The sequence below is a fragment of the Lactuca sativa genome, chromosome 1 (genome assembly GCF_002870075.4).
Source record: "Lactuca sativa cultivar Salinas chromosome 1, Lsat_Salinas_v11, whole genome shotgun sequence".
Taxonomy (NCBI): domain Eukaryota; kingdom Viridiplantae; phylum Streptophyta; class Magnoliopsida; order Asterales; family Asteraceae; genus Lactuca; species Lactuca sativa.
The window spans coordinates 123,078,642-123,095,416 of NC_056623.2; the positions used below are offsets into that span (position 1 = coordinate 123,078,642).

The window sequence follows — 16,775 nt, forward strand, 5'->3', positions numbered from 1 at the left end:
TATTGATTTATAGTGAAAAATGTTTGGATTAATTTTTGTGGTTGTAAAAACCTATACGTCAATAAGTTGTTTTATAAAAAATAATTGGATTAGTTTATACATGTAAAATGACCAAAAAGGACATGCTTAGGTATTTATAATCATTTACTACTTTACATATAATATTTAAGATTTTATAGTTTTTTTGGACAAAAATTATATTTTTTATAAAATATATAATATAAATTTCTTTTGCAAAATTTATAATTTTTTTATTAAATCATTGATAATATTAAAATTACGTTCATACAAAAATAAAATAATAGAAGCTATGAAAACAAGGGGTAGAGTGTATACTTTTGGGGGTATATAGGTCATCTTAATTTTAATAAGCCAAAAGCTTTTACAACATCAACTCATCCTTATTTATCAAAAAATGTTTAGTTGTTCGGAAAATCATTTTAAAAAGTCCTTATTTGATACCAAAATATTTTTTACTTATTAGATTTTTTAAAAAACCAACAAGTCAATAAATTATTTCAAAAAACAACCTCACACTGTCTAAAAATCGTCACATAAATTAGTAAAAGAAAAAAATTGTCACAAAAATTGACATAAAGAAAAAAAGTTGTTTCATAAATAACAAATAAAAGAGTAGCACATTTATGTATTCGGTTGTAAAAAAAAAAAAAAAAAACATTGTTGCATAAATAGTATGTTCAACGTAGAGAAATGCATCAAAATAGACACTTTCAAAAATACATATAACTTTTTTTGAGTTTTGAGTTTCAAAATTAATGGTCCTCGCTAAAGGCTAATATCAGAATTTTCATTAATTTTTTAAACCTAGCTGGGAACTCTCTCAATCACATACTTCGATTTTGAAAGTTTACAAAAAAGTTTCAAACTTAACCTCATTCTGCCAATCTACAAAAAAGAAGGTCAAATTGTTTAAGAAAAGTGATCATTTTGGTGAAAATGTTCCATTTAACATATGTCGTCATCACATACATTATAACGAGTTCCAATTACGATATTGCATTTTTTGGTTCTAGTTTGAAACCAAAATCGTATTTCAACAAAAAATCATTTCATCGTATAATTTTTTTTATTAAAAAAAGTATCACATAAATAGTTAATCTTGAACTAGAAGTTTGTTTAACATCATGTGTTAATCAGATTTACAAGAAAACCACAAAAATTATAACCAAAACCCCCTTTATATATTTGCAATATTTGCTTGCATCATCACATCTTTCATAAAATCCATAACGATTTAATCTTATACTTCCACTTCCTTGTGTTACACACAAGGCAAAACTGGAAATACAAATACATGTGGATAAAATTGTAAATTTACTACATCAAAGGAAGTATGCCACGTACTCAAATACACAAACTATCCGCATGCTTCTAAAGAGTCTCCAAATAAGCAAAGACTAGTATCAAGGCTTTTCGTATATGGTATCGTATCTACAGCAATTCTTATTATTTGCATTTATTTAATAAAAAATGAAAAGGAAATTATTTTTTTTTTGGTTTAAAATCTGAAAAGATTTTTTTTCACTTCTTGCACTTGTTTTCAAGCCATTCCATTGTAACACTCTTTGGCCTCTCCAATGGCAACCCAAGAGCTCTATCCCATATCAACTACAAAAAATTAAAAGAAAAATCATAAGTCTATTTTCAATAACGAGTACATGGAGGGCATTCCCGTCTTTTTGACATATGGATAGGACATTCACGTTGGCAATGTCGCAATTTTTGTCAAGCTTTCTAGGGATGTGTAATGTATTCGATGATGAGAATTTGGAGGGCATTTATGTCTTTTGTTCTAAATGGGGACGAAATGAAGTATAATTTAAGGTAGTGAGGTAACCTGAGAACAGATTCCAATTGCCCTTGAGACACCAAAGAGAACAGTGTAGTATCTGAAAATGTTTAATAACCAAAAATTATATATAACCATGTAATTAATTTCATATATTTGTGTATTAACTATTATAGCATCATCCTACTTCAATTTATTTTCTTATTATAGCAATGAAAATTTCTTTATAAGTAGGATGCTATAAATTATAATAAAGAAATAAATAAATGTATAGAAATTGTTGAATATTCTCACCTTGCTTCTGTTAAACCATAGTAGTTAAGCAACACCCCACTATGAGCATCAACATTGGGCCATGGGTTCTTCACCTGTATATATATATATTCATAATTCCAGATTAAATTTCATTATTATTTTTTATTTTTTTTACTTCAAAAAAAAAAAAGTAACTCACCTTGCCAAGTTCAGTTAGAATTGGTGGAACCACATCAAAAAGTTTGGAAACCTGTAAAAGTTTAATTTAATATTTAAGTCAGATGAAATATGATATAATAATAATAATAATAATTAGATTATAAGTTTATTATTAAATGCTGACCAATTGAAATAAAGGATCATTAGGCAAATGTTTCAATGCAAATTCACGTTGACACATGTATCTGGGATCTGTTTTTCGTAGAACACCATGTCCAAATCCAGGAACAACCTACATTTTAAATATTTAAATATAAATTAAAATCAAATAACCAAAAGGAAAATAAATTAAACAATGTAAATTCAATTAAATAGTTAAATAAAGAAATGGTATTACCTTGCCACTGTTTAAGGTTTTCCAGATGTAGTCTTTCAATTGGTCAGTGGTTACATTCTCTCCACATTCAGCCACCACAGACTTTATCCATAACAAAACTTCCTACAAAAAAAAAATAATCAAAAAATAAATATCTTTTTACACTTCACATATAAAACAAGATATAATTCTACTTCTGATTTTTTGATTAAACATGGAAGAGAAAGGTTGTGAATTAATCACCTTTTCCCCAATTTATGCAACAAATTTGTTAAAATGTGGTTGTATAATTCGCTTAAGTTGTATAGATTGTTAAAAAAGTGAATCATTTTTTGCATAAATTGTTAAAAGAAATGGAATGTTGCATAAATTGTTGAAAAAATTGTTGAGTAAATTACACGAATGGTCCCTAAGGTTTGGGGTAATTGACGCACTTGGTCCCTAACTTATTTTGTTAACTCGGAAGGTCCCTACTGTTTGTTTTTGTTATGCGCTTGGTCTCTGTCTTACCTAAAAAGACTATTATTTAAATAGGGAAAAATGGTGGGGTAGGTAAGGTAAGATGAGGGGGGTGGGGTGGGGTTGGGGTGTGCTTATTTAAATAAATTAAAAAATCAATGGCAAAATAGCCTTTTTAGGTAAGACAGGTACAAAGCGTGTAACAAAAACAAACAGTAGGGAGCTTGAGAGTTAAAAAAATAAGTTAGGGACCAAACGCACAAATTACCCTAAACCATAGGGACCATTCATGTAATTTGCTCTAAATTGTTAAAGAAAGTGAACGATTGTTGTATAAAACTACAAATCAATAAAGAAAATGATACATTGTTGCATAAGTTGAATAAAAAGGTGAACAGTTGCATAAATACACATTTAACTTAAACAAATACAAGGTGTAAAAAATGCATATATTTAAATAAATAAATAAATAAATAAGATACCTGATTAGCCAAACCATGAAGGGGTCCAGCTAGACCATTCAATGCTGCAGCAAATGAAAGATAAGGATCCGAGAGAGCACTTGAAACCTAAATAATAATCAAAACTAATTAAACAATAATTTTATATCTAACAATAAAAATAACAAATATTTGTTGAATTTCAAAATATAAAAAACTAAAAAGAAGATTCTAAATAACTTGAGAAAAGGGTTAAATGCTTTGCTTACAAGATGACCAGTATGAGCACTGACATTTCCACCTTCATGATCACTACAATAATTTATATATATATATATATATATATATATATATATATATATATATATATATATTTCATTAAAATTTAAAGCATAGATTTATTTAAACAATATAACTAAATAAAAATAAATTGAATTTTGACACAATCTCTCACCTATGAATAGTAACATAAAGCCTCATAAGTTCTTGCATTTCAGGTCCATCAAATCCAAGCATATGTGCAAAATTTCCACCATAATCCAATGTGTCATCTACAGGTATCCTTTCTCCACCTTTGTAAATCCTTTTAAAAAAAAAGTCAAAGAGTCAAACTTAATAGCTACATAAGAAAACTTTCAATACATAAAATAAAACCATCAGTATAGCTGTTAAGATTAAGTGCTTAACCTATTAGAGTAAATTATACGAATGGTCCCTATGGTTAGGGGTAATTTGCAAGCTTGGTCCCTAACTTATTTTTTTAACTCGGAAGGTCCCTGCTGTTTGTTTTTGTTACACGTTTGGTCCCTACTGTTTGTTTTTGTTACGCGTTTGGTCCCTACTGTTTGTTTTTGTTACGCGTTTGGTCCCTGTCTTACCTAAAAAGACTATTAAATAGGGAAAAATGGTGGGGTAGGTAAGGTAAGGTGAGGGGTGGGGTGGGGTGGGGTTGGGGGTGTGTTTATTTAAATAAATTAAAAAATCAATGGCAAAATAGTCTTTTTAAGTAAGACAGAGACCAAGCGCATAATAAAAACAACCAGTAGGGACCTTCCGAGTTAAAAAAATAAGTTAGGGACCAAACGCGCAAATTACACTAAACTATAGGGACCATTCGTGTAATTTACTCAACCTGATATACCAATTAATTAAAAAAAAAAAAAAAAAACTTATTTAACTATATATAATAATATGGATATACCTGCGATAGACATATGCAGCTACAGCTGGAACTTGAGCAATTAATGAAAGAGAGTCTTCAAATGTAGGCTCCCAGTATCTATAATAAAAGCAGGATAATATTTATTTATTTACATTAATTAATAAAAAGTTATTTCAATTTTCAACAAGATAAATACTCCAAATAAACTCACTTGGATTTATGGATACCCTTCTCATATGCTTTTGAAAATTCACTTTGTACCTAAGACAATAATTAGTAGTTAGTTACATTTTGAGGTATAACTGAAACGTAGCTTGAGGTTTATATATAACACAGGGATTATTATTATTAATAATATTATTATATAAATAATTGAACCATAATTCTCAAAGCTCCAAAAAGTATAGTTTTATATAAACCTGAAGAGCCATAACACCAGTTGTAAACTGAGTCATTGGATGAGCTGTTACAGGTAAGGCATCAATTGTTTTATACACATGATCTGCAACATTAAATGGATTTTAGCAATAGTTAGAAAAAAAAAATTAATATAGCTAATAGAAAAGATAAATTATGTAGAAATCAGAAACTAAACTACATATAATAGAAATACACTATCTTAAAGAAAATAATGAAAAAGAAAAAAAATAAAAAACCTGGAATAGTTGCACGACTTCGAAGTTCCTTGGATAAAGCATCCACTTGTTCTTTAGTTGGAACCTTAAAGTTAACAAAATAAATAACATAGGTTAATATATTATATATAAAAGGGTTAAATGCAAGAAATAGAAAGATATTTTTACTTATTTGTTTATTATACTTATAGCAGTATCATCCAATTAAAAAGCAATCTTATTCTTCATTGCTATATAATTAGGAAGATTTTTTTGAAGTACATTACTTATTTTTTTATTCTCTTCCAAATAATTTTGTTCTTCAGGTAAAATTTATGGGAAAACTAATGTTTAATGTGGGTGTCAATATTTTGTAGAGATTTATGAAGTAAATAGCTTGAGAATAGCAATGTGGAAGAAGGGTAATATTGTAATGTTATAAGTTAATTATTTTCTTAATAACAAAAAAACCAATATAAAGATAGTGTTTTTTTTTAAATATAGTAAATATGATCAAACTAAGTATTTGGATATATTTTATAAGGATATATATGTAATTTGAAGTTTTACAATGATAAAAAAAATTGGAAGTATAATAATGTAGGAGAAAAAAACAAAAGTATGATGCTATAGAAAACAAATAAGAAAAAGTACATTACTATTTCTTGCATTTAGCAATATATAAAATGAATAAAAAAACATAATAAACAATTAAAAAAATAAAAAATGGAAAAAGGTTGTCTACCTTTCCTGTCAAAAGAAGCCATAGAAGACCCTCAGGCAATGGTTCTCCACCAGGCTTTGCTGCTGGCAATACTTTCTGACATTCAGGTATAGAGAGACCCCTGAATCGAATTCCCTGATTTATCAAAAAAAAATCATTTTCTTTAAATAAAAAAAACAAACAAACATTTTCTCATGATAAAATTGAAGTGAATAATACCTCATCTGGATCAAGTAAGGATGTTTCCCATAGTAGACCTGTCATTCCTCTCATCCCACCAAGTACCTTTATATTTGTATCACATGAGAAAGTAGATATTAACAAAAAGAAACTATCAAGAAAATGAAAAATAAAATGAAGTTAGAAGAATTTATGTACCATATCAACAGTGATGTTGCCCAGTTGAACTTTTCCATATTCTGATTTAATCTTTTTTAGGCGCTCCTGTTACAAGATTTATACAATACAAGTTTAAAAGACAATGAAAGGAAAAGATTCTTTATAAACAACATGACAATGTAACCATAAATGTAGAAATTATACCTGTTGTTCTGGAATCAATTCCTTAAGTTGAGCATGAAGGTCCTACATGGATATAAAATAACTATATTCAGGTTTCCAATCCAAATTCTCAATCAAGAATTAATAAATCATGTACTACATATTTCCTGTGCTTATTGAACAAGCTTATTCTCTTTGTTCTTGATGAAATAGCATTAGTTTGACTTTTGTTGTCAATTTAAGTTCATATTAGTTTATAATTTGAAGAATAGTATGATAATCAACACTTACAAGGTCAGATGAGGTCTGGATTTGCAGCCACCTTACTGAATTGGTCAGACTAGGCTGTTGAACCTGTTAAGAAAAAAACACAATCGGATCATGATCCATGTCGACCATAAAAATGATGCTTAATGAAGTGCATAGAGACAATGATTCACTAAATTAATGTTAATACTCTTCAGTGAAGGAACAGAAAGAGTTACAAAAAACTTATCATATATTAAAGAATATTGTACACCCTCTTCTAAAATGAAAGGGTACATGTTGACCTTGAAAAATCAGAAAGGTCGTTCATGGTGGATTCTATATTGTTTGGATATTAACTAAATTGGACATCATATTAAGTACTAGTTACTAGTTGAAATTCGTTGATCGTAACAACAGTATAAATTTTTTGATTGTTAAGCTTGCGTAAAATGTAGGTCGTTTTTTAACACTTTGGGTAAGTAAAGGCATCCATGATCTTATAAAAATTACCTACTAATCAAGAACACCTACAGAAATGAAGAAAAAAAAAGTCAAAAAACAACTTACAACACGATTTCTCAGCTTCGAAAGAAGCGAAACACTTCTGTAGAACACCATAGCCGAGGAACAAACAATACTGCAGAATCAGCAAAAATCGTCTTTCAATCGGAAGAAAAGGCAGATCTAACAACTCAAAAGCATACAAAATCAATTGATTCTTATGCGATTTTGTCGGTTGAATGTAAAATACAATTACGAAATTCGATTTGGACTTCTGGTGATGATTGATTAAAACGACTTATTGTGTAAGAGAAAAAAGTTGAGTTCCTACCTTTAGATTCGAAAAGGAAGTGATGAAAGGGTGCAAACAATGGTGGTGATGAAAAGAGAATACTGGAAAAAGTTTTGGGGAGAGATGGATCGGCGGTGCGTTGTTGAATAAGTAACAAACAAAAAAAGGTTTAAAATACGAAAAACATAAGCCGTCACGGTAGACTTGTCAAATCCATTATGCTACATTTCTACCAATATTTTTGGAGTTCAATAATGGAATATTATGGAAAATGATTTGCTAATAAATTATTTTTTATGGTAAAATGACATTATTAAATTCTTTTTTATTAACATATCATAAAACTTATTAATGGTAAAAAACACTATTAGAATAGGACTCATAACTTGTTGATTTGATATTTTTTATATGGTAAATATATGGTATATAATGTCTTGAATCTTCTATTATAATAAAATAGTACTTTTTTTTTTTTGTCGTATTGACATCCTCTTAGCTTATAAATTTACAAAGTAAACTTTCGAATTTACCCTTCTAGCTTTTAAAATAAGTGTTTACGATCAGTTTATTTGAATTTCAAGAACTAATTTATGTCTTTCACTCCAAACTTCTTGCACTCTCTAAAGTAAAACATATTGTTTCCCATCATCGCCGGAACCATCATCGCTACAACCATCGTCGACCTCCCTCGCATGCACCACCACACCATCCTTCGTCACCACAATTACACACATCCTTTAAGAAATCCTAGATCTTGACTTATTTGTCGCTCCACCTTTTATTGCAGATACGTCTAATCTTTGACAAACTCGTTTTGATTTTGCATCTTCAAATGAAGAAGAATCGGTAAATTGGTAAGCATCTTTCTGTCTCTTTTTTATTTTTCTTTTGATTTATCATATTGTAACATCACAAAATTCAATACCAAAATTTTCATTTTTTAATTAAGTTATTATAAAACCAATTAGTATAGAAGCATCCATAATAACATCTCATGCCAAAACCAAAGTAGAAATAATCAGAACATGTTGTCATCAAAACAATATCAGAGTGTAATCCCTAAGATCTCATGCGCGGAAATATAGTGTGATGCGTTGCAATTGAGCCGACTCCTTTCCTTTGAAAACGAAGTACCTGAAACCAAAACCGAAAACCGTAAGCACAAAGCTTAGTGAGTTCCCCCATCATACCACATACCATACAATAACATACTGTTAGGCGAGTTTGGGGTGCCTTACCTACCCATGTTAAGCCATTCTGGGGTGCTTGACTTACCCGTCGGTCTATCTCAACCGACTACTAGGACTATTTCATCCCTACAACTACCACATAATAACATAACATAAACATACTGCCAGACAATTATGGGGTGTCTGACCTACCTATGTCAAGCCATTCTGGGGTGCTTGACTTACCCGTCGGTTTATCTTAACCGACGTAACAACATTCTATATACAAGGATACATATCTAGCAAATCACTAAAACATAACAACATACAGTAAAACAGGATATCAACCCAAAGAGTCGTCATTGGTGCCTTTGACCCGTAAATACAATGAGGAAAACTCACCTCACAGTCTGAACGATAGATGATGAGGTCCTGACTCCGAATCTCAGCTCTAACCAACACTTATTCATCCAAATGACCAATTCTCAAACACTATTCAAAATACCCCTTGGTCAAACTTGATCAAATTCAAAGTCAAAGTCGAGCTGGTCAAAGTCCACTGAGTCAACCCAGTCGAGTCAACTCAGCCGAGTCAACACAGAGTATGTACGCGAGATGTACTCCAAATGTATGTAGGGTGCACTCGAGTGTTGACCACCATCGTGATGGTTGACCTCGTACGCGATGCGTAATCCAGGTATGTGGGGCGTACTCCCAAACCTCTCAAATCTCCATTAAGAGCTTAATGGCTTAAGCTCTCATGTCTATCTTTCAGATGCAAGGCCAAAATACTGTTCGGAGCCATAAAGTTTACAACTTTATGACTTTGCATGTCCATTAAGTGCTTAACTCAACATCTTAATACATTAAGACACTCTAAAGAGAGCATTAAGCAAAACTAACCATTAAGACCCCATTTTTATGGCTCGATACCCTTCCAAAGGTATGAAAGGACGACTTATTAGGTCAAGAACATGCTATGCTCATGAAACACCACATATGGGACAAAAAGGATCTAAAACCAAGTCAAAAACAAGATCTAAATGAAACTTCACAAAGTCCAGAACTTTATACCTCCAAGTGATGCCAAATAAGGGTGTGTTTCTAGATCTAGAGTGCTTCACTCCTTCAAGAGTGCCTACTTACTTCCTTCTTCTTTAAAGGCACAAAGCACACACACAAGCTTAGAAATGCTTCACAAGATGGAGTAGGGTTGCAAGGTCATTTGAGAAGATGGAGGCTGATGGAAGGAGCCAAGGTTGGGAGTTAATGATGAATAAATAGGGTCCCAACCCTAAAGATTAGGGTTTGGGGACTCCATTGCGTACGCCCTACGTACACAAAGCGTATGCCAACGTATGTGGCTCCACCCCAAGAATCCAAAAGTGGCACAAACAGCCCCTCCCATCCACAAGTCTTCCATTACAAGGACCAAAATGCAATAAATCTCAATATAAGGGACAAAGATGAAAGTACCTTGAAACACGATGCTAAAATTCTCCCCCACTTGACTTAGACTTCATCCTCGAAGTATGCTGCAATGAATAACTCGAGGTAATGCTCCCTCATATCAGGCTCCAGCTCCCAGGTCCACTGTAACACCTGGTTCCTGGTACGTATTTTTAAGTTAAGTATTTTGCATTTTGGCCTGGGACTCGGCGAGTTGGTGGCCCAAATCGTCGAGTAGAAGCGGATTGGACACAAGAGTTAAGTGGCTGACTCGGCGAGTCAGAGACCGGACTCGACGAGTCCGTGCTGTCTGGACAAAAACCCTAATATGAGGATTTGGACCCTATATAAACAACTTAACTCAGCCTCCCTTGTCCTTAACACTCTCCTAGAGGTGCATATCGAAACCCTAGCCATTTGTGTGTGTGTTAAGGCCATTTTGGTGCTTTTGTTGACTTGTGAAGCTTGGAAGAAGAATAGGAGCTTGAGTATTTGACTTGGGGCTTGTGGATCCAGAAATCTCATTCCATTTTCAGCTTAATCAAGGTAAAATGCCCTTGCTTTGGTCTTTCATTTGGTTGTTCATTTTTAGATTGTAGATCTTGGGTGCATTTGGGGCTTTTCAAGCCATTTTCGGATTTAAGGAGTGTTATGTGGACTCTAGCTTCAGATCTGGGCCTTAAGAGGGGTCTCATGGCATAAAGGTGCCAACTTTAGGGCCATGAGAGCCCCATGCACATTGTAGGACACTTTATATGGATTTTTGAGCTAAAAACCCCATGCATGTGCATCAAGTTTGGAACTTTACGTATAAAATGGACATTAGGAGGTCAGATCTATGGCTTTGGTGTGTTAGACCTCATTTAAATCGACTGTATGGAGTTGGTCAAGGTTGGACTCGGCGAGTTGTTCTTGGCACTTGACGAGTCGGTGACCATTGTGCACCAAACCCCTTTTTGTGAATGGGTAAGTGTTAGGAAGGAAGTCCTTTGTGAGTTTAGACGCGAAAAGGGACCTGGAATCCATGGGACTCGGCGAGTGGTATGAATAGACTCGGCAAGTCCATAGCAATCTCCCAATCTTTGAAGATGGACTCGAAGAGTTGTTAATACAACTCGGCGAGTCATATACTAGACAAGTTCTTAAGTTGGAGATGAACTCAATGAGTTCAAGAAGGAACTCGGCGAGTCGGATGAAGATGGTCCCGATGTTATGATTGAAGGAGAACCCATCGAGTTTTTGCTAGACTCGACGAGTGGAGTCGGGGTTTTGTGTGGGATTAGTGAAGCATGGACTCGACGAGTTGGTAGGCCAACTCGGCGAGTCAGGTCAACTGAATGTTGACTTTGACCAATGTTGACTTGGACTGACCCTGTTTAGGGTTGTATGTGACGTGTGTTGACTTGAAGATTGTCGTGAGGGATCGAGGAGTCGTAGGGAGTCGACTTGTGCACCGAGGAAAGTTCAGACACTACACGACATTGAGGTGAGTTACCTTCCAATAGGCTTGGGTCTAAGGCCACAATGTCGGCCCACCAAAAAGGGGTATTTAGAAGATAATGGTCTTTGTGATAATTATCTTAGTCTGGTTATGTGTTGGTAGTATGTTATATGTATGGTAGGGATTAGTTTCCCTGACAGTGGTCCTTAGGACCCAAGGGTAGGTCAGTACCCGGATATGCCTGACTGTATGCTTATATCTGTTGATTGTATGTTAGTAGTAGGGGTGAAATAGTTCCCAGTTACCGGTTGAAAGATATCGATGATGGTTACCGGTTGAAAGATACCGATGTTGGTTACCGGTTGAAAGATACTGATGAATGCTACCGGTTGAAAGATACCGATGAAGGTTACCGATTGAAAGATATCGACGATATTGTGTGGTATGTGGTATGATGGGGGAACTCACCAAGCTTTGTGCTTACGGTTTTGGTTTTGGTTTCAGGTACCTCTTCGTAGAAAGGGAAAGAGTCTGCGGCGTAGCGGCGCATCACATACACACATGTTTCCGCAAGAAGTTTTTGGGACTGTACTCTGATTTTCTATACTTTTGACGTTATGGTTTGAAATACAACATTATGATTTTTGTAATGAATGTTTATTGACAATGTCTTGGTAAAAATGTTTGTTAAACGCGTTAATTCAAAAACAAAATTTTTGGCCTTGAAAATTGGGTCGTTACAAGTTGGTATCAGAGCCATAACTTGAGGGATTTGGACACACCCTCGGGGGTGTCTGGACTCAAACCGAGGAACTAAAAGATCTTTCAAGGAAAAATGGTTTTCTAAAGTTTAAACTGAGAAATTTTTAAGAAAGACGAAGTGTGTGATGCATGCAACCGGCCGGGCTCAAGTAAGTTTTCCCCAAGATACCCATATTTGTTATGTTATGTTATACGGTTTTGATTCAGAGAACTGCATGCTAGAATATGACTGAGGATCTAGGAGGATGCCTTGTGTGCCTGATATATGATTATGAGAATTGCATGCTAGTTAAGGCTAAGGATCTAGGAAGGATGCCTTATGTGCCTGTTGTATGATCTGTATGTTAGGACTGTTTAGTCAGTAGTAGGATGGTCTGTGTAGGTTATGCCTGGTTTGGTTACTCAATGCACGAATGCTGCTTGCTTTGTGCTATGGGGGTTCTGACCAGCTTCGACTAACTAAAGAGCGGATATGTAACAATATCCACAAGCTAGTTAGGGGGAGGTGGTGGGGACCCCCAGTGCAGCTGATGACAGAGAGTAGGTCGGGGAGTGCCCTAGGGAAGCCTAGGATGAGGTCAGTAGAAAGGGTATATGTACAAAGGACTTGGTGAAGTCGAAGCAATTCTTGAGGAAAGTACGTATAGATGTGGAAGGTAGTATGGGCCCGTACTACTGGAAGCAGAGGATCCGTACTCGAACCAAGGAGGGCCTAGATGGAACCAGGAAACTTGGAAAGTATATGTGGCCCTGACATTCATATGTTTATTTTTAGAATGGTGGTCACGCGACATGGAGCAGGAGGTTCAGGATCCGGGTCAGGATCGGGCTCGGGGGCAGGATCCGAGCATGTGGATGATGGGCTACGCAAGTTCATTGCGTCCGAGATCACGAGGGGTATCCTTGATGCGACACCGATTATCTTCGGGTCGATCAATGAGGGGATCATTGAGCTGATGGAGGATCGCCTCAGGGCGTTCCGGAGTGACATGGCAGCTAGCCAGTCAGGACCACACACACTGTCCTTTAAGGACTTCAGAGGGAGTGGTGCACCAGATTTCCACGGGGCGAAGGACCCAATTGCTGCCAGACGATTGATTGCGGACATTGAGTCTGCACAGCAGGCCAGCTTCTACCCCGAGGGGTCGAAGGTACGATTTGCAACAGGGTGTTTAAGGGACTGGGCTAGGGACTGGGCTAGGGACTGGTGGGAGTCGGTTGGTGACTCTTTGGGAGCCTCGACTGTTGAGGCTATGACATGGTCAGATTTTGTGACCCGGTTCAGAGCAGAGTTTGCGCTAGTTGTAGAGATTCAACAGCTGGCCAGGGAGTTCTTGGATATGAGACAGACTACGGAGACTGTGGCGGAGATCATCGCCAAGTTCCGGGAGAGGGCTTTGTTGGTGCCCGAGTATGCGGGCAATGAGGACATGAAGAGGACCCGCTACCATGATATGCTACGAGCTGACATCCAGGAGCATGCTAGTTTTTCAGCTTGCCCTACCCTGGATTCCATGATTGCCAGGGCTAGGGAGAGGGAGATTGATCTGGAACACATCCGGAAGAGGAAGGCAGAGGAGGGGCAGACGGCGGGGGCTTCGGGGAAGAAGCCCAAGGGATCCGATGGTAGGCCGAAAGGCCAGACAGGGCGAGACCGTTGTGGAAAATGCGGTCAGTCACACGAGGGAGCTTGTCGCACTAGGCCGGGTTCAGGCTGCTATAAGTGCGGCAAGGTTGGGCATTTTGGCAGGGATTGTATTTCCCCTACTCCGACGATATAGATGTCTGACCTGATTTGCTTTCATTGCAATCAGAAGGGCCATAATAAGGCCAATTGCCCTAGATTGGTGTAACGACCCAAATTTCACGTCCAAAAATTTCATTTTTAAAACAATACTTTAGAAAACATCTGTAAATAAAATATTGTCTGATCAAACCATTTCATAACATACATCGTGTCTGAAAACCAAAATATGGAAACAACCAAATATCAGAGTACAAATCCCAGAACAAGTTCGTAAGGCGGAAAACAGTGTGCGTGTATGATGTGCCGCTACCGCGTCATCTCCTTCCCCTTCGACGAAGAGGTACCTGAAACCAAAACTGTAAACTGTAAGCACGAAGCTTAGTGAGTCCCCCCCCCATCGTACCACATACCATACAATCATATAACATACATATTGCCAGGCAATTTTGAGGTGCCCGACCTACCCGGTACGGCCATTCTGGGGTGCCGACCTACCCATGCGGCCGTTCTAGGGTGCCGTCCTACCTGTGTCAAGCCATTCTGGGGTGCTGACTACCCATGTCAAGCCATTCTGGGGTGCTGAATACCCTTTGGTCCTACGACCGAACCTCGGGGACTATTCCACCCCCTTACTACTACTACTATCGCATATCATAACATATCAAATTATCAGACATATCTGGGGTGTCCGAACTACCCTTCGGTCCTAACGACCGAACTCGGGGACTGTTCCCCTCGTACTACCTCTGGCTCATATAACAGATCATACTAGTATATAAACATAACATCACATACTGTCAAACGTATCTGGGGTGTCTGACTACCCTTCGGTCCTAACAACCGAACTCTACTACTATCACATATAACATATCATGCTAGCATATAACATATCAGGTAGTAGAAAACCTAGATGAATATCACAAAGACAATCATCCAACACACAACTCCTACTGGTGGGCCAGCATTGTGGCCGTAGACCCACCGCTACTGGAAGGTAACTCACCTCGAAGTAGCTACTGATCAGCGCGGGAATCCTCTGACTGCTGTCCCTGCTGCTCCAGAAATCCCCTGGCTATAATTTCCACAAAACACTTAGTCATACACTACTAACTGTTCTTAGGGTAAAATGATCATTTTACCCCCGACCAAGTCAAAGTCAAATTCAACTACCAGTTGACCTGACTCGCCGAGTTGGCTCGCCAACTCGCCGAGTCCCTATCCTTTCATTTGTCCTTATACCCGTCTCTACTCGTCAAGTTAGGCGATGACTCGGCGAGTTTTCCTTCTAAATGATCATCGACTAAATCTTCATCCGACTTGCCGAGTTGTATGAACAACTCGTCGAGTTCTTCTTCAACTGATAAACAGGTCCTGACCTTGACTCGCCGAGTTGTATGAACAACTCGTCGAGTTTATCTTCATCCATAAGAAGATTGCCTTGGACTCGCCGAGTCTGCTCATGCACTCGCCGAGTCCCATGAATATCCAGAACAATGGCCTAGTCCAGAACATTGGACCACTCCCCGGGACTCCCTAAAACCTTTCCACACTAAACTGGGTCCTTTTGACCCTCAAATGATTTGGGACTAATGCTTGGACTCGCCGAGTCCAAGGATGGACTCGCCGAGTCTGTCGCATATTCTCACTAGATCTTCGATTTCTGATGTACAACTCTTGATAAAAGGATAGATCTATGCTCCTAGGACCGTTCTAGCATGTAAAGTTACAACCTTTACGTGCTTGCATGGGACTTTAAGCTCAAAAGGTCCTAAAATAAACCCTTGAGTTGCATGGAGCCTTTCTTGGGTGGAAAAGCACCCCCTTTCTACTTTGTGACCCCTCAAGGGTCCTAGATCCGCACCCTCATCCCCAACCATGCTTGCATTCATGGTTGGCTAGCTAAAATGGCTCATAAAGCCCTAAAACTACACAAAATGGGATCTAGCATTTGGAAGATCAAGGTACAAACTTTTTACCTTGAATGAGCTGCAAATGATGCACAAATTCGGATCCCCTTCAGTCCTTTCTTGCTCCTTTAAGCTTCCCTTCCTTCCTTGGATCACAAGAACACCAAACTCACTTCAAATGCTCTAGTTTGCTTCAACAACGGCTAGGGTTTGCTATGGGGGTCCTCTAGGAGTAAATGGGACGAAGGAGGCCGGGTTAAAGTGTTTAAATAGGGCGCAAACCCTCGGATTAGGGTTTTTGTCCAGACAGGGTCTACTCGCCGAGTCCGGGGTCCGACTCGCCGAGTCCATAGCTTAAACCCCGCGTCTTATCCAGCTCCTACTCGGCGAGTTGGTCCTTCAACTCGCCGAGTCCAAGGCCAAAAATGCAATTATATAAAGAGTCAATTACAAAGAATACGTACCAAAAACCAGGTGCTACAAATCTCCCCCACTTATTTTAGATTTCATCCTTGAAGTCTGCTGCTCGTTCCTGAAACAGCTCGGGGTGGTGCTCCATCATCTCTTCCACCGGCTCCCAAGTCCACTCCGACCCCTTCCGGTGCTGCCATTGCACCTTCACAAGTTCCACCCTCTTTTTCCTCAAATCCTTCGACTTCCTGTCAAGGATTGCCACTGGCCTCTTAATTTAATTCAAGTTGTTATCAACCTGAAAATATGTAACGCCCGTAGATCTGGGCTAGTCAATTTAGAGATAA

General features: G+C 37.1%; 1 protein-coding gene across 1 annotated transcript; it reads right to left on the minus strand.

Moving 5' to 3' along the window:
- Positions 1-1,180: 1,180 nt before the first annotated feature.
- Positions 1,181-7,738, minus strand: LOC111878139 (citrate synthase, mitochondrial). Its single transcript, XM_052763827.1, has 20 exons — positions 7,582-7,738; positions 7,317-7,386; positions 6,792-6,854; positions 6,543-6,584; positions 6,378-6,443; positions 6,219-6,284; positions 6,021-6,134; positions 5,318-5,381; positions 5,081-5,163; positions 4,873-4,922; positions 4,701-4,778; positions 3,954-4,082; positions 3,769-3,811; positions 3,542-3,628; positions 2,622-2,723; positions 2,409-2,516; positions 2,265-2,315; positions 2,105-2,178; positions 1,859-1,910; positions 1,181-1,629 (listed from the first exon to the last, which is right to left on the minus strand). Exons 2-20 carry the CDS (start codon positions 7,365-7,367, stop codon positions 1,543-1,545), a joined length of 1,410 nt encoding a protein of 469 aa, XP_052619787.1. The 5' UTR covers positions 7,368-7,386; positions 7,582-7,738; the 3' UTR covers positions 1,181-1,542.
- Positions 7,739-16,775: the final 9,037 nt, after the last annotated feature.

Bases quoted from the DNA above. Each gene is read 5' to 3' on its own strand.
- LOC111878139 (XM_052763827.1), bottom strand. From the start codon at position 7,367: ATGGTGTTCTACAGAAGTGTTTCGCTTCTTTCGAAGCTGAGAAATCGT. The intron at 6,444-6,542 runs GTATAATTTCTA...ATCTTGTAACAG, and splicing joins AATTGATTCCAGAACAACAG to GAGCGCCTAAAAAAGATTAA. The intron at 2,517-2,621 runs GTAATACCATTT...TTTAAAATGTAG, and splicing joins AAACCTTAAACAGTGGCAAG to GTTGTTCCTGGATTTGGACA.